This window comes from Pygocentrus nattereri, chromosome 18, assembly GCF_015220715.1.
Source record: "Pygocentrus nattereri isolate fPygNat1 chromosome 18, fPygNat1.pri, whole genome shotgun sequence".
NCBI classification, from domain to species: Eukaryota; Metazoa; Chordata; class Actinopteri; order Characiformes; family Serrasalmidae; genus Pygocentrus; species Pygocentrus nattereri.
The window spans coordinates 16,429,788-16,454,179 of record NC_051228.1 but is presented as its reverse complement, the minus strand read 5'-3'; the positions used below and the strand labels follow the sequence as shown (position 1 = coordinate 16,454,179).

Below are 24,392 nucleotides of genomic sequence, written 5' to 3'. Positions count from 1 at the left end.
AATGTTTAAAATGTGCCGTTACAGGACAGACTGGTTCTGCCTGGCTCTACTGCAGGAGTGAGAACCTGGTTTAAGATTAAAGTTTATTCTGTTCGTGTCTTTGTGTGTTTGTTCATTTATGTGTTGCTATTTTACGGCATTAATGCTGAATATCAGCAACTCAAACTAAAGCAGTTCTGTTTAATTCGTCTGCAGCTTCGTCTTCTTGTTCTGTTTCTCAACACGAGGGCAGAACATTTCTCTCCAGAAAGCTTTTTCTGTCCTTCCTTCTTCTAAACATCAGAAACTCGTTCAGCCTGATTTGGGGCAGATCCCGGAGTCACCTGAGAGAAAGTTCACGCTGTGATTAAATCTGTATTAAATCTCGCTCTCGTAAAGCTGCTGAGATTGATTTATCTGCAGTTTCTTCGGCAGCGTTATGGCGGTAAACCTGAGTAAAAACGGAGCTTCACTCTCAGCTGCTTATAGTGAAGTAGTGAACAGGAGTGCAGACACAGACTGGTAAGACTTCACCTCCCTCGTCCTCTGTGCTTTAACTATAATCTGAGACTATAGCCGTGAGGCGACTGAATGATTGTGTTTTTGACATCAGCGTTTAATTCCGCTCATATAGAAAGTCTCAGATTTGAAGGTTCTGCTCTTTAAATGCTGAATGTTAATGTTACTGAGTTTACACGGAACTACATCTAAATGAAGATAATGCTAAAGCTAATCTAGGCATTTATGCTAATCTAGACACTAACACTAAAGTACACACCAAGGCTAATACAAATAAAAACACTTGCGCTAATATAACGCTAACACTAATATAAACACTAACACTAAAAAGAAGTTTAATGCTAATACACTAACACTAGTATAAACACTAATATAAGCTTTAATACTAATATAAACCCTACCACTTATCTAAAAACTAACATTAATATAAACACTAATACTAATATAAACACTAATGCTTATATAAACACTAATAATAATCTGAGCTCTGACCAAATATAAACATTAACACCAACATAAACACTAATATAAGCACTAATGTTAAATATGAATGTTAATGCTAATGCAAAGACGAACACTAACACTAATGCAAATATGAACACAAACACTAACACTAATGCAAATATGAGCACAAACACTAATATAAACACTAATGCAAATATGAGCACAAACACTAATATAAACACTAATGCAAATATGAGCACAAACACTAATATAAACACTAATGCAAATATGAACACAAACACTAATATAAGCACTAACAGTATTGTAAACGTTAATGCTAATACAAACACTAATGTTAATCTAAACGCTGACCTTTAACTGCTTATTGAACTATTTACAGGGTTTTATTCACATATGAAGGAAACAGCAATGACATTCAAGTAGCAGGAAAAGGAGGTGAGTGTTTTGTGCTGTGCTGGGGTATCTGGTAATTTATTTTCATGAATGTTAGTTATGTATTAGAGATTGTTCAGTCTGTTTTGCTGTTAGTTGTTAATGTTCAGTGTTATAAAGCTGTGAGTGGACACTGCTGTGCTGACTGTGTGTTGCAGATGGAGGTCTGGAGGAGATGGTTCAGGAGTTTAACAGCGGGAAGGTGATGTACGGGTTCTGCAGAGTTCTGGACCCCAGCTCTGGAGTCTCCAAACTGATTCTGATAAACTGGGTAAGTGAGAGCATACTTTGTGGACATGGTCAGTGCACGAAGGAACTGTATATCTTCTCAAAAAAATCCAAAAAAACACCATTACCTACTATGCTATACGAAATAATCAGAGCCTTTAACCACTATGACAGGGCTTCTCAACCTGTGGCCCATGGATTACTAGTGAGCTGTGAAGCACCCTATAGTGGTACACAGACCTGTACTCAGATGCAGTAATTCTGACCGGTAATGTCACTGTAAGCCATGAAACCATAAGTGGAAAAAGGATTAATTTAATTATAAAAAATCTAAGAATTAAACATTTTCGCTTCATAACCAAAATAAATAATAATAGAAACGTACAGATAAAAACATCTCAGTACTGGACTAATTAGACGTCATCATTCTGAACAACGCAGCCACAGGCACGTGAGGCAGACAGGTAGCCTGAGATGGAAGTTTCTTAGGGCAGCGTTTTGTGTGGTGAGGACTTACCACACCTTTTTCTTTAGTTCTCTTTGTTTTGGCATGTGTGAGCACTGCACTCATATTCAGGTCTGCAGAAAACAGCTGAAACAGTCCGACAGAAACCCATGGATCTTGATCCGCTTCAAGCCGAACCCTATTCAGTTCACTGCTGATGGAACGTGCATGTTCAAACGAGGGAATTCATCAACAGAGCTTGCTTTCCTTTTCTTGAGTGCCGTACAGCCAGCGTAACAACTGTTTTAACGACTGACTCTTTAAACTCTCAGCACAAACTGCTGTTAAAATGAATAAACATGCCATAAAATAATAAAGAAGAGAGGTGTTTGATTTTAACTCATGGATCGCAGAACGTATATCTGGTCAAGCATTAGCAACCTGAGTGGTTAAACTCAAACGGATAAACCAGTGACAATGAAACAGATATCAGATAAAATTTGTCATTATTGATAAGTGTGATGATGCTAATCCAAAAGCCCACTGAGTGAAGTGATGTTTATTTCAAATGAATCACAAAAACCCTCAAAATTAAAAACTCTCAAGACCAAACAATTACTCTTTTGGGAAAGTTAGTGGAGTACTTTCAGTGAAAACGCGATGGACTGCAGCTCCAAATCACATCTACCTTTTACATTTCTCTCTCTTTTTGACATCACTACAAACATGTTTTTTTTTTATATGTTTCATGTTTGTTAACACACCTGAAAATTTTGCAAACCTTTTCAGGGCTGAATTCTCAGGTTTTCAGTGTCAGCATTTAAGACAAGAAAAATAAATTTGTATTTTAAAAAGTTGATTTTAGTGTTCCTGTGGGCTGCTGTGCTTTGTAGTCATACACAGGTGGGCCTTGGCCTGGAGAAGACTGAGAACCCCTGCACTACGCTTTACCAAATAATCAGAGCCGTTTCCCACCGCACTATACCAATCAGAGCTGATAGACCACTACGCTATGCCAGTCAGAGCTGATAGACCACTAGACTATACTAAACAATTAGAGACGTTTCCCACCACACTATACCAATCAGAGCTGATAGACCACTACGCTATACCACACAATCCGAGCCATTACCTATATGTTGTACTGAACAATCAGAGCCGTTACCCATTACACTATACCATACAATCAGAGCCGTTACCTACTATGCTATACGAAACAATCGGAGCCATTACTCATTACGCTGTACTATATAATCAGCACTGTTACCCGCTACACTATACCACACAATCAGAGCTGTTACCCACTACACTATACCAAACAATAAGAGCCATTACATGCGACGCTATACCAAACAATCGGAGCTATTACTCACTACGCTATACCATGCAATCAGCACCGTTACCCACTACACCATACCACACAATCAGAGCCATTACCCACTCTAAACTATACCATACAATCAGAGCCATTACCCACTATGCTATACCATCCAATCAGAGCTGTTACCCTCTATGCTATACTAAACGATCAGAGCCATCACCCACTATGCTATAACCACACAATCAGAGCTGTTACCCACTACGCTATACCATACAATCAGAGCTGTTTCCCACTATGGTACACCATACAATCAGAGCCGTTACCCACTACGCTATACCATACAATCAGAGCCGTTTCCCACTACAGTATACCATACAATCAGAGCTGTTACCCACTACGCTATACCATACAATCAGAGCCGTTTCCCACTACGGTATACCATACAATCAGAGCAGTTTCCCACTATGGTACACCATACAATCAGAGCTGTTTCCCACTATGGTACACCATACAATCAGAGCTGTTACCCACTACGCTATACCATACAATCAGAGCCGTTTCCCACTATGGTACACCATACAATCAGAGCTGTTTCCCACTATGGTACACCATACAATCAGAGCTGTTACCCACTACGCTATACCATACAATCAGAGCCGTTTCCCACTACAGTATACCATACAATCAGAGCTGTTACCCACTACGCTATACCATACAATCAGAGCCGTTTCCCACTACGGTATACCATACAATCAGAGCAGTTTCCCACTATGGTACACCATACAATCAGAGCTGTTACCCTCTATGCTATACCATACAATCAGAGCCGTTACCCACTACGCTATACCATATAATCAGAGCCGTTTCTAACTACAGTATACCATCCAATCAGAGCCGTTACCCACTATGCTATACCAAACAATCAGAGCAGTTACCCACTACGCTATACCATCCAATCAGAGCTGTTACCCTCTACGCTATACCAAACAATCAGAGCCGTCACCCACTATGCTATACCACACAATCAGAGCCGTCACCCACTACGCTATACCAAACAATCAGAGCCGTCACCCACTACACTATACCAAAAAAATCAGAGCCGTCACCCACTACACTAAACCATCCAATCAGAGCTGTTACCCTCTACGCTATACCAAACAATCAGAGCCGTCACCCACTACGCTATACCACACAATCATAGCCGTGGCACACTATGCTATGCCAAACAATCAGAGCCGTCACCCACTACACTATACCAAAAAAATCAGAGCCGTCACCCACTACGCTAAACCAAACAATCAGAGCCGTCACCCACTACGCTGAACCACACAATCAGAGCCGTTGCACACTACACTATACCAAACAATCAGAGCCGTCACCCACTACGCTATACCACACAATCAGAGCCGTCACCCACTACGCTATACCACACAATCAGAGCCATCACCCACTACGCTATACCAAACAATCAGAGCCGTCACCCACTGCGCTATACCAAACAATCAGAGCCGTCACCCACTACGCTAAACCACACAATCAGAGCCGTTACCCACTACGCTATACCAAACAATCAGAACCGTCACCCACTACGCTAAACCACACAATCAGAGCCGTTACCCACTACGCTATACCAAACAATCAGAGCTGTTACTCACTACATCCTTCTGTTTTTTAAGCTCAGTTTATTTTGATCAAGATTTTTTTGAGTAACTTCCTGCTTACTCAGTTGAGTAAAATCTTCATCTCAATGTGTTCATGTATGTGTATGTGTGTAGACAGGTGAGGGAGTGAAGGGCGTGCGAAAGGGAATCTGTGCCAACCATGTCCAGTCAATGGCCAATTTCTTGAGGGTGAGTTTATAATTCTCACGGACATTAAAAGCTCTGAAGGCCAGTACTGAGTGAGCGGGGTACTGTAACAGTACTGCATTACAGTTTATATTACCATATTATAGCTTATATTATTGTATTATAGTTTATATTACCATATTACAGTCTATGTTACTGGATTACAGTTTACGGTACTGCATTGAAGTATGTTACTGTATTACAAGTTATACTACCATATTAAAGTTAATATTACCATACTACAGCTTATATTAACTAATTACAGTTTCTTTAACTGTAGTACAGCTTGTGTTACTGTATCACAGTTTACATTACTCCATTACAGTTTATATTATCCTATTACAGTTTGTGTGTGTGTGTGTGTGTGTGTGTGTGTATGTGTGATGTGTGTATGTGTGGGTCTGCGTGTGTGTGTGTGTGTGTGCAGGGCGCTCATGTGACAGTGAACGCTCGCTCAGAGGATGATGTCGATCCTGGCGTGATCATGAAAAAAGTCTCTAAAGCAACTGGAGTGAATTACAGCTTTCACAGAGAGAACGCCACCACTAACAACTCCAACTATATTGAACCTCCTGGCTTTATGGTGAGATCACACACACACACACACAGAAAAAGCCATTACCGTTACTTCACTACAGATAATTAACAACAAATGCATTTTTAAATTAAACTTAAAATACTAAAGTTCTGAAGTAAGAAATCCTAGAATGTTACAGCTGCAGCATTTTAGTTGGAACAGAACATTTGAACAGGAGTCCAGGTCTGGGAGCTCCTGTATTGATATGTGTGTTGATGTTCTAAGAAGTTCCACTGCTGTTCTTTAAGCTACTTGGGACTGATGAGCAGATACATTTGTTTTTCTGCTGTTTGCTGAAATGTTCCTCTTTAAATATGTACTGCAGTCATTATTTCTCTACAGTAGCAGCTCTTTTACAGGAGGACGGGTTTCAGATGCTCTGTACTTTGGGTGTTGATTTTGTGGTGTTGATCCATGTCTGTGTCTCTGCAGCGCTCCGTCTGTCAGAAGATCAGCGCTGCTGACGAAATTAAAAACACAGACAGGGAGAGTTTCTGGGCACAAGCAGAGGTAATACAGCCCCCTCAGTCACAGAACAGTGCGCTGTTTGGTTTGTGGTTTGTGATTTATCTGTCTGTCTGTCTCTCAGCGCGAGGAGAAGAACCGGCGGCTGCAGGAGCGAAAGAGAGCAGAGGAGGAGCGGCAACGTTTAGAGGAGGAGAGAAAACAGCAAGAAGCTCGAGAGTCAGCTGAGAGAGAGCGAAGACAGAGAGAGAGACACAAACAGATAGAGCAGCAGAGGTGAGAGAGCGACGCAGATAGAGCAGCAGAGGTGAGAGAGAGAGATGCAGACTGATAGAGCAACAGAGTAGAGAGAGACGCAGACTGATAGAGCAACAGAGGAGAGAGAGAGATGCAGACTAATTGAGCAGCAGAGGTGAGAGAGAGACGCAGACAGAGAGCAGCTGAAGTAAGAGACAGACAGACAGACAGATAGGTGGACAGGTAAGGAGGTGAGAGCAACAGAAAGAGCAGCAGAGGTAAAAGAGAGGCCACATTTACACCTGGTCACTTTGTGTGTCTTGAGCAGATTATATTCGAATGAGGCCACATAAAATGTAAGTGTAAATGAGTCCAAGACGCATTTAAAACAGTAATAAATCCTAGTAAACACATCCCAACCAAAACCCCTCCCAGTACAAACAATGCCCCTCCCCTTGTACGAAAAACCCACCCAGTACAGCTGAAACTCTTCCTAGCACAAGCAGAACTTCTCCAAGTACAAAGAAACTCCTCCTAGTACAACCAAAACACCTCTCTGTACAACTGAAACTCCTCCTATTACAACCAAAACTTCTCTCTGTACAACCGAAACTCCTCCTATTACAACTCAGTTTACTCCCGGTACAACTGAAACTCCTCCCCATGGAGTGTGTCACTGGGCTTGTGATCCATGTCTGTGAGGAAGATAATCAGGGAGGACACACATTTTTGGGGATGAAATAAATTAATTTGAATCGACATGGAAAGACACAACAATACAAAACATACTGCAGATGAAGATGCTGAATAGATTAACAGTTGGTAATTGGTTGCGGCATACCGAGGAGATTTGCATATTCTGTTTCACACAGCAGTCAGATTTCAGTACAACTAAGTGTAAATACATGTGGCTAAAATTGTTCTGCCTTGTGTCTCTGAATCATGAGTTAATTAGAATAATTGATTAGAATAATGCCTGAGGTAGCTGTTTGTTCTGTTGTTAAGATCTAATTCTTCTGCAGATCTTTTGAAAAGAAGCTGGAAGCAGAGATTAAAGATCGTCAGGAACATCAGGAATATCAGAAGCAACAGGTCAGGCTTCAAATTCTGAGTTTCAGAGAGTCTAAAAAGTGAATAAAACTGTTTAGATAAAATGGTCGGTGAGCCAAAATGTAACAGCTGCAGCATTTAAGGCTTAACAGAACATTTGAACAGGAGTCCAGGTTCAGTCTGGGATCTCCTGTATTGATGTGTGTGCTGGTGTTCTAAGAAGTTCCACTGTAGTTCTTTAAGCTACTCAGAACTGATGAGCTGAAGCATTTGTTCTTCTGCTGTTCGCTGAAACGTCTTCTTTAAAATTTTACTGCAGTCATTATTTCTCTGCAGTAGCAACACTTGTACAGGAAGACAGGTTTCAGATGCTCTGCACTCTGGGTGTTGAGTTTGTGGTGTTGATCCATGTCTGTGTCTCTGCAGCGCTCCGTCTATCAGAAGACCAGTGCTGCGGACGAAATTAAAAACACAGACAGGGAGAGTTTCTGGGCTCAGGCAGAGGTAACGCAGCCCCCTCAGTCACAAAACATTGCACTTCTTGGTTTGTGATTTATCTGTCTGTCTGTCTGTTTGTTTCTCAGCGCGAGGAAAAGGACCGGCGACTACAGGAGCGAAAGAGAGCAGAGGAGGAGCAGTGGCGATTAGAGGAGGAGAGAAAACAACAAGAAGCTCGAGAGTCAGCTGAGAGAGAACAAAGACAAAGAGAGAGACACAAACAGATAGAGCAGCAGAGGTGAGAGAGTGACACAGACAGATAGAGCAGCAGAGGTGAAAGAAAGGACTCATTTACACCTGGTCACTTAGTGCGCCTTGAGCAGAATATGTCTGGATGAGGCCACATAAAAATGTAAGTGTAAACGAGTCCAAGACGCATTTAAAACTGAAGCAAATCATGCTAAAATGAAACTCCTCCCAGTACAACCTAAAACTCCTCCCAGTACACGCAAAACTCCTCCCAGTACAACCAAAACTCCTCTTATCGCAACCAAAACTCTTCACAGTAAAACCAAAACTCCTCCCAGTAAAACAAAACTCCTCCCCAAACAGGGTGTCGCTTGGCTAGTGATCCATGTCTATGAGGAAGATAATCAAGGAGGACGCACATGGTTGGGGATGAAACGAAATGCGTAGTATCACCATGGACAGACACAACTGTACAAAATGTACTGCAGATGAAGATGTTGAATAGATAAACAGTTGGTGATTGGTTGCAGCGTAACACACAGCAATCAGATTTCAGTCCAACTAACTGGAGATGCATTTGACTACCAAATGTAAATACATGTGGCTAAAATTGTTCTTCGCTGTATCTTATATGCTGTGTTTTGCATTAATTCATGAGAATAATTAATTAGCATAATATCTGAATTAGCTGTAGCTGAATTACAGTCAGTGTGCAAAGTTTGTGCTGTGTCAGGTTTGTATTTGAATGCAGCTCTGAGTCTCCTTTAACATGATCATCAGTTTGAGCTGATTTTATTTTTAATTACAATTAATATTGTGAAAAATAATATTCTTGGTCACAACACCTGTAGGTTTGAATTTTACAGTATGCATAATTGCTGCATAAGAAACATTAGAGGAGACGGTATATTTAGTGTTTGTTCTGTTGTAAAGATCTAATTCTTCTGCAGATCTTTTGAAAAGAAGCTGGAAGCAGAGATTAAAGATCGTCAGGAACATCGGGAATATCAGAAGCAGCAGGTGAGATTCAAATTCAGAGTTTCAGAGAGTCTAAAAAGCGAATACAACTGTTTAGATTAAATGGCCGGTGAGCCAAAATGTAACAGCTGCAGCATTTAAGGCTTAACAGAACATTTGAACAGGAGTCCAGTTTCAGTCTGGGAGCTCCTGTATTGATGAGTGTGCTGATGTTCTAAGAAGTTCCACTGCAGTTCTTTAAGCTACTTGGAAGTGATGAGCTGATACATTTGTCCTCTTTACAATTTTACTGCAGTCATAACACTCGAACAGGAAGACAGGTTTCAGATGCTCTGTACTTTGGGTGTTGAGTTTGTGGTATTGATCCATGTCTGTGTCTCTGCAGCGCTCCGTCTACCAGAAGATCAGCGCTGAGGATGAAATTAAAAACACAGACAGGGAGAGTTTCTGGGCTCAGGCAGAGGTAACGCAGCCCCCTCAGTCACAGAACAGTGGGCTTTTTGGTTTGTGGTTTGTGATTTATCTGTCTGTCTGTCTCTCAGCGCGAGGAGAAGAATCGTCGGCTGCAGGAGCGAAAGAGAGCAGAGGAGGAGCTGCAACGTTTAGAGGAGGAGAGAAAACAGCAGGAAGCTCGAGAGTCGGCTGAGAGAGAGCGAAGGCAGAGAGAGAGACACAAACAGATAGAGCAGCAGAGGTGAGAGAGTGACACAGACAGATAGAGCAGCAGAGGTGAAAGAAAGGACTCATTTACACCTGGTCACTTAGTGCGCCTTGAGCAGAATATGTCTGGATGAGGCCACATAAAAATGTAAGTGTAAACGAGTCCAAGACGCATTTAAAACTGAAGCAAATCATGCTAAAATGAAACTCCTCCCAGTACAACCTAAAACTTCACCCAGTACACCCAAAACTCCTCCCAGTACAACAAAACTCCTCCCAGTACAACCAAAACTCCTCTTATCGCAACCAAAACTCTTCACAGTAAAACCAAAACTCCTCCCAGTAAAACAAAACTCCTCCCCAAACAGGGTGTCGCTTGGCTAGTGATCCATGTCTATGAGGAAGATAATCAGGGAGGACGCACATGGTTGGGGATGAAACGAAATGCGTAGTATCACCATGGACAGACACAACTGTACAAAATGTACTGCAGATGAAGATGTTGAATAGATAAACAGTTGGTGATTGGTTGCAGCGTAACACACAGCAATCAGATTTCAGTCCAACTAACTGGAGATGCATTTGACTACCAAATGTAAATACATGTGGCTAAAATTGTTCTTCGCTGTATCTTATATGCTGTGTTTTGCATTAATTCATGAGAATAATTAATTAGCATAATATCTGAATTAGCTGTAGCTGAATTACAGTCAGTGTGCAAAGTTTGTGCTGTGTCAGGTTTGTATTTGAATGCAGCTCTGAGTCTCCTTTAACATGATCATCAGTTTGAGCTGATTTTATTTTTAATTACAATTAATATTGTGAAAAATAATATTCTTGGTCACAACACCTGTAGGTTTGAATTTTACAGTATGCATAATTGCTGCATAAGAAACATTAGAGGAGACGGTATATTTAATGTTTGTTCTGTTGTAAAGATCTAATTCTTCTGCAGATCTTTTGAAAAGAAGCTGGAAGCAGAGATTAAAGATCGTCAGGAACATCGGGAATATCAGAAGCAGCAGGTGAGATTCAAATTCAGAGTTTCAGAGAGTCTAAAAAGTGAATACAACTGTTTAGATTAAATGGCCGGTGAGCCAAAATGTAACAGCTGCAGCATTTAAGGCTTAACAGAACATTTGAACAGGAGTCCAGTTTCAGTCTGGGAGCTCCTGTATTGATGTGTGTGATGTTCTAAGAAGTTCCACTGCAGTTCTTTAAGCTACTTGGAAGTGATGAGCTGATACATTTGTCCTCTTTACAATTTTACTGCAGTCATAACACTCGAACAGGAAGACAGGTTTCAGATGCTCTGCGCTCTGGGTGTTGAGTTTGTGGTATTGATCCATGTCTGTGTCTCTGCAGCGCTCCGTCTACCAGAAGATCAGTGCTGAGGATGAAATTAAAAACACAGACAGGGAGAGTTTCTGGGCTCAGGCAGAGGTAATGCAGCCCCCTCAGTCACAGAACAGTGGGCTTTTTGGTTTGTGGTTTGTGATTTATCTGTCTGTCTGTCTCTCAGCGCGAGGAGAAGAATCGTCGGCTGCAGGAGCGAAAGAGAGCAGAGGAGGAGCTGCAACGTTTAGAGGAGGAGAGAAAACAGCAAGAAGCTCGAGAGTCGGCTGAGAGAGAGCGAAGGCAGAGAGAGAGAAACAAACAGATAGAGCAGCAGAGGTGAGAGAGTGACGCAGACAGATAGAGCAGCAGAGGTGAAAGAAAGGACTCATTTACACCTGGTCACTTAGTGCGCCTTGAGCAGAATATGTCTGGATGAGGCCACATAAAAATGTAAGTGTAAACGAGTCCAAGATGCATTTAAAACTGAAGCAAATCATGCTAAAATGAAACTCCTCCCAGTACAACCTAAAACTCCTCCCAGTACACCCAAAACTCCTCCCAGTACAACCAAAACTCCTCTTATCGCAACCAAAACTCTTCACAGTAAAACCAAAACTCCTCCCAGTAAAACAAAACTCCTCCCCAAACAGTGTGTCGCTTGGCTAGTGATCCATGTCTATGAGGAAGATAATCAAGGAGGACGCACATGGTTGGGGATGAAACGAAATGCGTAGTATCACCATGGACAGACACAACTGTACAAAATGTACTGCAGATGAAGATGTTGAATAGATAAACAGTTGGTGATTGGTTGCAGCGTAACACACAGCAATCAGATTTCAGTCCAACTAACTGGAGATGCATTTGACTACCAAATGTAAATACATGTGGCTAAAATTGTTCTTTGCTGTATCTTATATGCTGTGTTTTGCATTAATTCATGAGAATAATTAATTAGCATAATATCTGAATTAGCTGTAGCTGAATTACAGTCAGTGTGCAAAGTTTGTGCTGTGTCAGGTTTGTATTTGAATGCAGCTCTGAGTCTCCTTTAACATGATCATCAGTTTGAGCTGATTTTATTTTTAATTACAATTAATATTGTGAAAAATAATATTCTTAGTCACAACACCTGTAGGTTTGAATTTTACAGTATGCATAATTGCTGCATAAGAAACATTAGAGGAGACGGTATATTTAGTGTTTGTTCTGTTGTAAAGATCTAATTCTTCTGCAGATCTTTTGAAAAGAAGCTGGAAGCAGAGATTAAAGATCGTCAGGAACATCGGGAATATCAGAAGCAGCAGGTGAGAGTTCAAATTCAGAGTTTCAGAGAGTCTAAAAAGTGAATACAACTGTTTAGATTAAATGGCCGGTGAGCCAAAATGTAACAGCTGCAGCATTTAAGGCTTAACAGAATATTTGAACAGGAGTCCAGGTTCAGTCTGGGAGCTCCTGTATTGATGTGTGTGCTGATGTTCTAAGAAGTTCCACTGCAGTTCTTTAAGCTACTTGGAAGTGATGAGCTGATACATTTGTCCTCTTTACAATTTTACTGCAGTCATAACACTCGTACAGGAAGACAGGTTTCAGATGCTCTGCGCTCTGGGTGTTGAGTTTGTGGTATTGATCCATGTCTGTGTCTCTGCAGCGCTCCGTCTACCAGAAGATCAGCGCTGAGGATGAAATTAAAAACACAGACAGGGAGAGTTTCTGGGCTCAGGCAGAGGTAACGCAGCCCCCTCAGTCACAGAACAGTGGGCTTTTTGGTTTGTGGTTTGTGATTTATCTGTCTGTCTGTCTCTCAGCACGAGGAGAAGAATCGGCGGCTGCAGGAGCGAAAGAGAGCAGAGGAGGAGCTGCAACGTTTAGAGGAGGAGAGAAAACAGCAGGAAGCTCGAGAGTCGGCTGAGAGAGAGCGAAGGCAGAGAGAGAGACACAAACAGATAGAGCAGCAGAGGTGAGAAAAGAAAGACAGATAGATGGACAGGTAAGGGGGTAAGAGAGAGACAGAAAGCAGCATAAGTGAGAGATACACGGACCATTAAGATCCGTTACGTGTTTCTGTTTTCTTCTGTTATCTGTAGTCCTATATTAATGGGTTTGTGGGGTATGAAGCAGAGCAGCCCCTCTGTCTGTCTGTTTACTGCAGTGTTTAATAATGATGTTTGTGTTCAGTTAATCAAGTCAACTCACAATTAACAGTCCAGTCAAACAGGTCTCTTATGGTCCAGTCACACTACCGCTTGCCAACAAAATGTTTTGAGTAAAATTACATTAACTTCCATGGAATTTTACTGCAATTAATGATTCTAAGTGAATAATTTTGCGTGGTCACCTTTGCTGCTTTGCCTTTGTTGACCTCTAAAGGGATGGAGCTTCAGCACTGAACCACCAGGAAACACTAAATTAGCAGCCTTTATTCATGAATATTTAAATGTTTCTTCTCCACTGACTATAAATAAACACAGAAAGAGAGACTGTGTGATACGCGGTCAGTCAGAAGACTCTATTAGCCTGTGTTAGACTGTATTATTACCTTTAGTGTTTTTAATGTTTATGCTTAACGATTTTGCTAACTGCAGTCCTGGCACATTTCATATGGCAACACGAACTGCAAATGTCTAGTGCAGGGATGCCCAGACTTTTAGTCTTAGGAGGTCAAAGCTCAGTGTTTGGGCCAAAAAGACAAAACATATTACAAATAAAGTATGTAGTCTTCAACATGAGTTATGCTACACTTTATCAGTCACAGTTACACTGCGTTTTGTTACTAAAATGCTTGTAAAATGTAGTTCAGAATGTAACCAATGTGCAGCGCCAGATTAGTGAGACATTATTGCAAGTTACAGTGAGCGAATCAGTGTGAGCTGATTTCATTTTTAATTATTATTAATTCTGTCAAAAAAATTTCAACCTGAAGGTTTGCACTTCAGAACATTAATAAACAGTACATAATAGCTGCATATAAAAATAAGACATTAAAGGAAAAGATATTTGGTGTATTTGGTGATTTTGCTGTAGCAAAGATGTAATTCTTCTGTAGATCTTTTGAGAAGAAGCAGGAAGAGGAGATTAAGGAGCGTAAGGAGCAGGTAAGAGCTCACACTGGTATCTGTAAGGACACTGAATAGATGTGTATACATAAGTGTGTAATACAGTGTCATAATATCTGAAATTGTGTTGATTCAGGAGGAGCGTGAGCGACAGTCCGTCCAGCAGAAAGGCATAAGAAGCACTAAGTCTGTTCAGACAGCTAATGTGAGTGAACACCTGCAGTGGATTCAGAGTGAGAGAGTGAGAGAGAAAGAATAAAGCAGCATTGTTGTTTTTACAGGAAGCTGCAGCCATCATCTCTCAGAGAGCTGTGAACCCCAGAGATCTGTTCAGAGAGAAGGAGAGAAATATGACCACTAACGGAACTCTGAACTCACCTAGCCAGCCAGGCAAGACATCTCTAATAATCACTGACAGACTCTGACATAGTTTAACAGACACTGACAAATATTAACAGACATTAACAGACAATGACTGACAATGACTGACATTAACAGACAATGACTGACACTGACAGACATTTACAGACACTGACATATATTGACAGTTGACATTTTCCCTGGAGGACATTGACAGATGTTTACAGACACTGACATTGACAGACATTTACAGACATTTTCAGACACTGACAAACATTTACACACACTCACAGACAATGCCAAACATTTACAGATGATGACTGACACTGCCTGACACTGACAGACATTTACAGACACTTACAGACACTGACAAACACTTACAGACACTGACTGACACTGACAGATATTTACAGACACTGACAGACATTTACAGACATTTTCAGACACTGACAAACATTTACACACACTGACAGACATTGACAGACACTGACAGACATTTACTGACATTTACAGATCTTTACAGACACTCACAGTCATTGACACATATTTGCAGACACTGACAGAAATTTGCAGACATTTACACACACTGACAGACATTGATGGACACTGCCAGACATTTATGGACATTTACAGATCTTTACATTTACATTTACATTTACAGCATTTAGCAGACGCTCTTATCCAGAGCGACTTACAAGAAGTGCTTTGTCAATCTAGAGAAAGTATCTTTGCTAGTTACCAATAGCTTAGAGAAAAGACAGTCCTGAGCTCAGATACTGCTAGAAACAAATATGTCACTGCAAACACCAAGAGAAAAAGAAACAGAGTTGAACGCAGAACTCTGTGCCATTCAATGCAATACAATAACAATAAGATACAATACAATAAATAAAATAAGTGCAGCTTATAGTTCAATGCTCATTTAAGTGCTGTGTAAAAAGATGAGTCTTCAGTCTGCGTTTGAAGACAGTAAGAGACTCTGCTGTTCGGACAGCCAGTGGGAGTTCATTCCACCACCTGGGTGCCAGTACAGAGAACATTCTCGACGCTCGTCTTCCGTGCACCTTGAAGGATGGCGGGTCAAGCCGAGCTGTACTCGAAGCTCGAAGGGCTCGTGGTACAGTTCGAGATTTTACCATTGCCATCAAGTAGGTAGGGGCTGGTCCATTTTTGGCTTTGTAGGCGAGCATTAGGGTTTTAAATCTGATGCGCGCAGCTACAGGAAGCCAGTGAAGGGAGCGCAGCAATGGGGTGACGTGGCTGAACTTGGGCAGATTGAAGACGAGTCGTGCTGCCGCATTCTGGATGAGTTGCAGAGGCTTGATGGTCTGCATGGGAAGACCAGCCAAGAGCGAGTTGCAGATAGCAAGAGCAGATAGCAAGATCATGAGGACCTGTAGTCGCAGGGATGAATATCAGCTCAGTCTTGCTGGGATTGAGCTTCAGGTGGTGGGCTGCCATCCATGTAGAGATGTCAGACAGGCATGCCGAGATGCAACTGGAAACCTGTGTGTCAGAGGGAGAGAAAGAAAACATTAGTTGAGTGTCATCAGCATAACAGTGGTAAGAGAAGCCATGAGAAGATATTACATCACCAAGAGAGCTAGTGTAAAGAGAAAAGAGAAGAGGACCCAGGACCGAGCCTTGGGGGATGCCAGTGGAGAGCCTGCATGGAGAGGATGTGAACCCTCTCCATGTTACCTGATAAGAGCGATCCTCCAGGTAGGACTTGAACCATTTCCATGCATAACCAGTGATTCCGAGGTTGGTGAGGGTGTCCAGAAGGATCGTATGGTTGACTGTGTCAAAAGCTGCTGAGAGATCAAGAAGGATCAGGACAGAAGACAATTTGGCCGATCTTGCAGATTGGAGGTTCTCAGTCACTGCGATGAGGGCAGTTTCTGTAGAGTGTGCTGGTTTGAAGCCAGACTGGTTGGGGTCTTGGAGCTGGTTCTGTGTGAGAAAGAGAGAAAGTTGATTATAGACTGCACGTTCAAGAACTTTTGAAAGGAAAGAAAGAAGTGATACCGGTCTGTAGTTGTTGATATCAGAGCTGTCAAGCGTGGGTTTCTTCAAGTTGGGGAGTACTCTTGCCATCTTGAAAGTTGCTGGAACTTCACCCGACGTCAAAGACTCGTTGATGAGAAATGTGATGAAGGGCAATAGGTCCTCAGAGATTGACTGAAACAAAGCAGATGGGATTGGATCCAGTGGGCATGTGGTTGGGTTACTGGACTTGATCAGTCCTTTACAGACACTCGCAGTCATTGACACATATTTACATACATAGAGACATTTACAGACACTGACAGAAATTTACAGACACTGACAGACATTTTCAGACACTGACAAACATTTACACACACTGACAGACATTTATGGACATTTACAGATCTTTACAGACACTCACAGTCATTGACACATATTTACATACACAGAGACCTTTACAGACACTGACAGAAATTTACAGACATTTACAGACACTGACAGAAATTTGCAGACATTTACAGACACTGACAGAAATTTACAAACACTGATAGACATTCACAGACACTAAGAAACATTTATAGATGTTTACAGACACAGTCAGATACTTAGACATTTACAGGCATTTAAAGATACTTACAGACATCTACAGCACCCTCGACAATTGTTGGCACCCGTTAAGATGTGTTCTTAGGCTTCTAATAATTTTTTTTTTTTAAATAATATAAGACAACAATGCAAAAAAAGAGAAAAATCCAACCTTTAATTCAAGTGCATTTATTCAGTTGGAAAAAAATCCCACATTAAGAAAAATTATTTTACATGAAATCATCTGTGCCACAATTATTGGCACCCCTGATGTTAATACTTTGTACAACCCCCTTTTGCCAACAAGACAGCACTTAATCTTCTCCTATAACATTTCACAATATGGGAGAATACAGAGAGAGAGAGAGAGAGAGAGAGAGAGAGGGATCTTCAACCATTCCTCTTTGCACAATCTCTCTAAATCATCCAGAGTTCTGGGTCCACTCCTATGCACTCTCCTCTTCAGCTCACCCCAATTGGGTTGAAGTCTGGGGACTGAGATGGCTTGAGCCACATGTTTAGGGTCATTATCTTGCTGAAAGACCCAGTGGCGACCCATCTTCATCTTTTGGGCAGAGGCCACCAGATTTTGATTTAAAATGTCCTAGTATGATGTTGATGATGCCATGCACCCTAACAAGGTTCCCTAGGCCTTTGGAAGAGAAACAGGCCCACAGCATCACCGATCCTCCCCCATACTTCACAGTGAGCATGAGGTGCTTTTCCACATACTCATCTTTTGTGTTATACTAGACCAACTTGGAGTGATTGTTGCCAAAAAGCTCTATCTTGGTCTCATTTGATCCAAAGCACACGGTCCCAGTTGAAGTCCCAGTAAAGCTTAGTGAGCAGTTGTTTACGTTTATGCTTGTAAGTGAAAAAAGGCTTTTTCTGTGCACGCCTCCCAAATAGCTTGTTGGCATGTAGATAGCGCCTGATGGTTGTTATGGAGACTTTGTGACCCCAAGATGCTACTCTTTGATGCAATTATCTAACAGTAAGCTTTGGAGAACTTTTTACTTCTCTTAGCATCCTCCTCACTGTGTGTTTTGGCAAGATAAGTGTCCTCGTCCAGGCTTGTTTGCCACTGTCCCAGTTGTTTTAATCTTCTTGATGACTCCCCGGACTGTAGATATGGCCAGGTGTAGGTGTTCTCTTGTTTTTCCCATGTTGAAGAGTGAAGAGAAATAGGCATCTATGTCATGTCATATTTATACCCCAGGGAAACAGGAAGTGATGAATTACTAATTAAAGGTTCCTAGATATTCTGATCAACTTTATGAACTACAGTAGAAATAACAGAAATGCCTCAATTACATTTATTTTCTAGGAATTGTTAGGGGTGCCAATAACAGATGATTTTATGAAAAATAGTGATTTCTTAGTCAGGGATGATTTTTGTTTTTTTAATTCACTTGAGTTGAGATCAGCTATCTTGATCTTGAAATCTATTTTTGTCTCTCCTCATTTAGAGAGAGGAGTGTGGTCAGACTTTCTGAGTACTGAAATACACAGTCCATAGATATTAAACATCATTATACAGCAGCACAGCAATATTATAAATTATTATAGACAGTTCATATCAGCGCTCATTTGTGTTTCTGCAGGACGTCTGAAGAGCCCATTTTTCACACAGTCCTTCAGCTATAACACACCCACCCACAAGAAATCCCATAATTCCTCTCCAGCCTCCAGGCCCCCTGCCCACACTGCCCCGACTTTTCCACAGCAGGATTCAGGTCTGCAGCAATTCTCACCCATCAATAATAATAAATCATCCTGCTGTAGTTCACTGCTGTTGTTGTTGTTGTTGTTTGTGTTATTGTTTGTTTCTTGTTTGCTCTCAGAGCTGTTCTCTGATGACCTGTTCAACACTGAGCACAATGAAGAATCAGACGAGGAGTGGCAAGGTTCTCCACACATTCTCGGTTTGTGTTCTGCGTGATGTAACATCTCTGTTTAACATCAGTCTGTTTTTCTGATTGATGAGCAGATTCTGATGACGAGGTTTTATACCAGAATGAGCTTTCTGAGGAGAACATCTATGATCAGGTTCCTTCAAATCAGCCCCCATACCAAACAGTTCACCAGGTAAGTCCCAAATCAGAACCCACAATCACATGCCTGCAGATTGATTCAGATTCTGTTCTTTATGAAAACAGATTCTGTAGTGGACTCTCCCTCCACATTTATGTGTATTTTGGCATATCGTGTAGAGCTGACATGCCCGGAATAAAAAATATTAGTAAAATTTCCTTCATCAGTACAAAAGAAGCTGGTGAATTTATACAGAAGGAACTGCAGCTGATTGATAAACATTTCTTAAACTGTTCTGTTAGTCAGTGTGTTCTGTCTTTAAAAGTAAACACAATGGCAGCGAGAAGCTGCACAATATTAAATATAGCTCTGTAAACTCGCTCTGTAAGTTTTGTCACCCTGACGTACAGTTTTATTCTCTTCGACACAAACTCAGAGTGATTCATGTCATTATAATACAATAATTTAGTTCTTCTTTAGAGTTTAACTGGACAGCTGGACTGAAGTGTGGCTGCTGTGAGAGGAGCTGATCATGGGCCGTGTCCCAAACTGAAAGCAGCTGTCTCATAACTCAGTTCCTCAGAAGACAGCTTTGTGCTGAAGTTACCTGCAACTGAATCCCACTGTAGATGCACTTCGAATGCAGTGATGCGTCATGATTTGATAGCTCACTGCTAGCTGTTAGCGTTATCCATTAATGTCTTCTAAGAAGGCTTACTGAACTTCTTACAACCAAACTGTGGAACCTCAAAGAAACCTGCTCTACTGCTCACAAAAGAGCCAACGTTTCACTGGGTTTACTGGCTAGGCTTGTGCAGCATTAGTGCACCTTAACCTAGTTTAGCTTACATAACTTGTATCACAAATGGACACGTTCAACAAAACATAAAAACAGACAAAATAAAGAGCTGCCTTTCTTACTTAAAAATAAAATACTAAATGCATGCTGTAGCTGTTTAGCCACAATTATTTTAATATAGCCATTGTTCTTTTAACCTCATTGGTGCTGATACACAAGATTATGGGAAATGTAGGCATTGAAGGATCTACACTGCCTTCCAAAACAACCGAGCAGAGGAACCTCAGGAGCATTTATACAAACATTTGTTTGAACATGACTGCGAGCTTTTCTGGCTCACTTTACTCACCACCTTACCACATTAAATGTATCAACAAATGTTCTTTGCATATGTAAGTTTATGAAACATATTGTGTTTATATGGAAATTGTGTGCACACTGATTAGCTGTGCCAATGTTCTCAGAGTGAATCAGACTAAACAGGCTGATGTTGATGTTTTTTAGATGGAGGAGTTTCCTGAAGGTCAGGGTGTCTGTGTGAGGACGCTGTACGACTATCAGGCTGGTAGGTCTTAAAATAGTTTATTAAATGTATATAAAATCAATGGAGAATAATTCAATACCATTTAATGCTTTTTAAAGCTAAAATGAAACCTGTTTTTCTCTTCAGTGGACGAGACGGAAATCACCTTTGAACCTGGTGATATCATCACTGAAGTAGCAATGTTGGATGAGGGCTGGTGGCAAGGTCGCGCTCCTGATGGGCATCATGGGATGTTTCCTGCCAATTATGTGGAGCTCATTTAAATCTGCATTTCTGGAAAACTCTTCAGTAAAATTGTCCAAATCTGCAGTTTGATCAATAATGTTTAATAACGTTTAATAAGAGCCAATTGATTAATCTCTGAAACAACAAATTTATTTGAATATTGTTTTAATCTGACTGCCATCACACATGCGCCCTCTGAGAATCATTTATAACTGTATTTCTGTATTTCTGCTCATATGAATATGAATATATATATATATATATATATATATGTGTGTGTGTGTGTGTGTGTGTGTGTGTGTGTGTGTGTGTGTGTGTGTGTGTGTGTGTGTATATATATATATATATATATATATATATATATATGTGTGTGTGTGTGTGTGTGTGTGTGTGTGTGTGTGTGTGTGTGTGTGTGTGTATGTATATATATATATATATATATATATATATAAAATAAAGTATTCAGATACTCTGATCTGTTTTCATTTTTTTTAAATCTCTCTGTGTTCTACAGTACTGAGATCGTTCATTAGGAAGATCACAGCATACAGTTTAATGGTAGAATTTTTTTTATACATTATCATATATATTTGTCAGGAATCTCTTGCTGGCTTTGTCCCAAACATAGCTCTGAGCCCAGCTTGCGGTGTAAAGGGCAAGTACTCGAGTTTTGGGTTTATCATCATCATCATCATCAGCTGCATGTCTTTTATTTATATAGTGCCTTTTCCATGGTGGGGGTTCCACTGGAGATTCCACAGTATAGAATCACTTTGCTAGCCCAAAAAAAGTCCTTATCCATGGGAGAAAGTCTCACTCCACAACTACAGTGCGTCTCACAGGTGGTGGCCCAGGAAGCCTTAAAGGCCGAAACTACTGTTAAGTAACATTAATGCTACAGAGAGCTGACTGGTTATCATAACTGCTACTGAGAGCTGATTGGTCATCATTACTGCTACTGAGAGCTGACTGTTTATCATAACTGCTACTGAGAGCTGACTGGTCATCATTACTGCTACTGAGAGCTGACTGGTCATCATTACTGCTACTGAGAGCTGACTGGTTATCATTACTGTTACTGAGAGCTGACTGGTCATCATTACTGCTACTGAGAGCTGAGTGGTCATCATTACTGCTACTGAGAGCTGATTAGTCATCATTACTGCTACTGAGAGCTGACTGGTTATCATTACTGCTACTGAGAGCTGACTGGTTGTCATTACTGTTACTGAAAGCTGACTGGTCATCATTACTGCTACTGAGAGCTGACTGGTTATCATTACTGCTACTGAGAGCTGATTAGTCATCATTACTGCTACTGAGAGCTGACTGGTTATCATTACTGCTACTGAGAGCTGACTGGTTATCATAACTGCTACTGAGAGCTGACTGGTCATCATTACTGCTACTGAGAGCTGACTGGTTATCATTACTGTTACTGAGAGCTGACTGGTCATCATTACTGCTACTGAGAGCTGACTGGTCATCATTAATGCTACTGGTCAGAGTTTGGGGATTGTGGTTTAGGGGTTAGAGTTTGAGGATTAGGGTTTGGGGTTTAGGGGTAAATTATTTAGGGATTAGGGTTTGTCTGAGAGCTAGAGTTTAGGGTTTAGGGATCTGAGGACGCATTGGGACGAGTCTTGCTTCCTACGTGACGTAACTGCCCGTATGCTCTCCACTACGCATGCTCTTCTAGCTTCCCTCAGAGTAACGATGGCGGCGCGCGCTCTGCTTGCTTCCACTTTGCGCGTGTCGCGGCTGGCCGGTCGCACCGTGCACGTGAGGTGCGCGAGCGGAGGAGGTGATCAGACTCTTTATTCTGATTATTAATAACGCTAGTGATTAAATCTGATGTGGGACGCTGTGAGAGTCTGATGGAGCGGCCAAGGACACGCTGACCCTTTTAGCGTTAGCATTAGCGTCCGGCTGATAAACACTGCTGTGTCTCCAGTCAGCGGTTTATTTATATTGTACAGACTTTAAAAACTCATATGACTTTATTGCAGGAGAAATTGTTACTGTGTGCTTCCATGAACGTCCGGAAAACACGCCAGTCATTTGTGGTTTTACCTTGAGCGGCTAACGAGGACATTAGCCTGTTGGTTTTGTTGTTTTAATTTAATGTTTTATGGTAAAATACAGGAATTCCCACTGATGAACAGCAGGCCACCGGGCTGGAGAAGGCCATTATGCGCTCCATGAAGGCAGGAACGGTGAGTTTATATCAATAACAATAGCAGAAAAAGCTTTTAGCTGCTGGAATGTCAGTTCAAGGTTCCTCTTAAGTGGTGCAGCAGTTTCCTGAGTGAGCCCGAAGCGGCACTGTGTAACTGCTGCACCATTTAAGGTGGCGCGGAAATATTAATACTTTTTATATCGTAATCGATTTAAGAGAGCGCAGTTTTATATCGCAAGATCTGCATTATTTAAATATATCTTATCAAGTTCTTCATTGTGAGAGGGGAAAATCTAACCTAATAACACAGAGCTTGTGAACTGCAAGCGGAGAAGTTAGCCCAGTCAAAGGCAACCAAGTCCCATGTGTTATCACAATCACAGCTTCCTGGCCCACTGCATTCAGGGATCAAACCTCACGCCAGAAAAAGTGGCTATTCTGAACTTATTGTCCTAAACAAACATGCCTGAACCTTTATAGATAATAATCACATTTTAAATTACAGTCACAATATAAGTCAGAAAAATCACAAATATTTCCCCCAAATCATAATTTAAGATGGAACAGGAAGATATAGTTGACAATGTGATTAACAACAACTGTGCTTATTCCTTTAGGACCCTTACAGCATGCTGAAGCCTAAGCAGTACTCTGGCTCCAAGCAGGACCCTCACATCGTCCCCTCCATCACCAACAAGAGGATCGTGGGCTGTGTCTGTAAGTCTGTTTTCACTACATCTGGTTTTATCCCTGTTCCATCAGCCAGAGTCTGGTGTTAAATATGAACGAACTGTTCTGCGTGTTGTAGGTGAGGAGGATAACACAGCCATCGTGTGGTTCTGGCTGCATGAGGGAGAAGCTCAGCGCTGTCCGTCCTGTGGATCACATTACAAACTGGTGCCCCATGACCTGCCTCACTGAACGAAAGACACAGATGGACAGAGAGAGAGCCTTTAAATTCCAGTAACTTAAACGAGAAAACCTCATTTGCATTTTAATGTGTAATGCTCTTAATACTCGAGAGGTCATTCCTCCTGGTGTGGGAAACAATACAACTCCGAAAAAACAGTTTACATAAATGATACTGTACTGTGTATTTTACACTTGGACCACTTACACCTAATAAACAATATGAACCTAAACATGCCTTGTTCTGATACAATAAAGTCTGCATACCAGTTCAGTTAGTATTTTATATGTTCTCAGAAACTGGAGCTAAGAATAGCAAAGCAAAATATAATTTGCTGCTGATCTTAAAGGGGAATTCCAGCAAGCTTTACAAATTCCTGCACAATTAAGCTCCATTCTGAATAAACTTACTGAGCCAGAATTTTTCAGTGGTGGTGACAGGGACCAGATGTAAAAGCTCCTTGAGAAAGTTATTATATGA

General features: G+C 41.2%; 2 protein-coding genes across 4 annotated transcripts; both read left to right on the top strand.

Annotated features, from left to right (window-relative positions):
• The first annotated feature begins 42 nt into the window (after positions 1–42).
• Positions 43–21,059, top strand: dbnla (drebrin-like a). 3 transcript variants are annotated; one of them, XM_037547078.1, is made up of 25 exons: positions 43–57; positions 415–501; positions 1,343–1,398; positions 1,554–1,666; positions 5,165–5,239; positions 5,664–5,819; positions 6,246–6,323; positions 6,403–6,554; positions 9,203–9,272; positions 9,616–9,693; positions 9,773–9,924; positions 10,846–10,915; positions 11,256–11,333; positions 11,413–11,564; positions 12,466–12,535; positions 12,880–12,957; positions 13,037–13,188; positions 14,275–14,323; positions 14,421–14,489; positions 14,566–14,674; positions 18,826–18,957; positions 19,066–19,128; positions 19,212–19,309; positions 20,559–20,619; positions 20,725–21,059. In XM_037547078.1, the coding sequence occupies exons 2-25, from the start codon at positions 419–421 to the stop codon at positions 20,859–20,861; spliced, it is 2,331 nt and encodes a 776-aa protein (XP_037402975.1). In that variant the 5' UTR covers positions 43–57; positions 415–418; the 3' UTR covers positions 20,862–21,059. The 3 variants fall into 3 exon arrangements, with proteins under 3 accessions (XP_037402975.1, XP_037402976.1, XP_037402977.1); XM_037547079.1 differs by lacking the exons at positions 43–57; positions 9,203–9,272; positions 9,616–9,693 and adding exons at positions 7,538–7,607; positions 7,992–8,069 and having other exon boundaries at positions 80–501; XM_037547080.1 differs by lacking the exons at positions 43–57; positions 12,466–12,535; positions 12,880–12,957; positions 13,037–13,188 and having other exon boundaries at positions 80–501.
• A 1,407-nt stretch (positions 21,060–22,466) lies between these two features.
• On the top strand, positions 22,467–24,144 carry zgc:86599 (uncharacterized protein LOC415253 homolog). Its single transcript, XM_017693647.2, has 4 exons — positions 22,467–22,627; positions 22,969–23,039; positions 23,620–23,719; positions 23,811–24,144. The coding sequence occupies exons 1-4, from the start codon at positions 22,495–22,497 to the stop codon at positions 23,921–23,923; spliced, it is 417 nt and encodes a 138-aa protein (XP_017549136.1). The 5' UTR covers positions 22,467–22,494; the 3' UTR covers positions 23,924–24,144.
• The last annotated feature ends 248 nt before the right edge of the window (positions 24,145–24,392 follow it).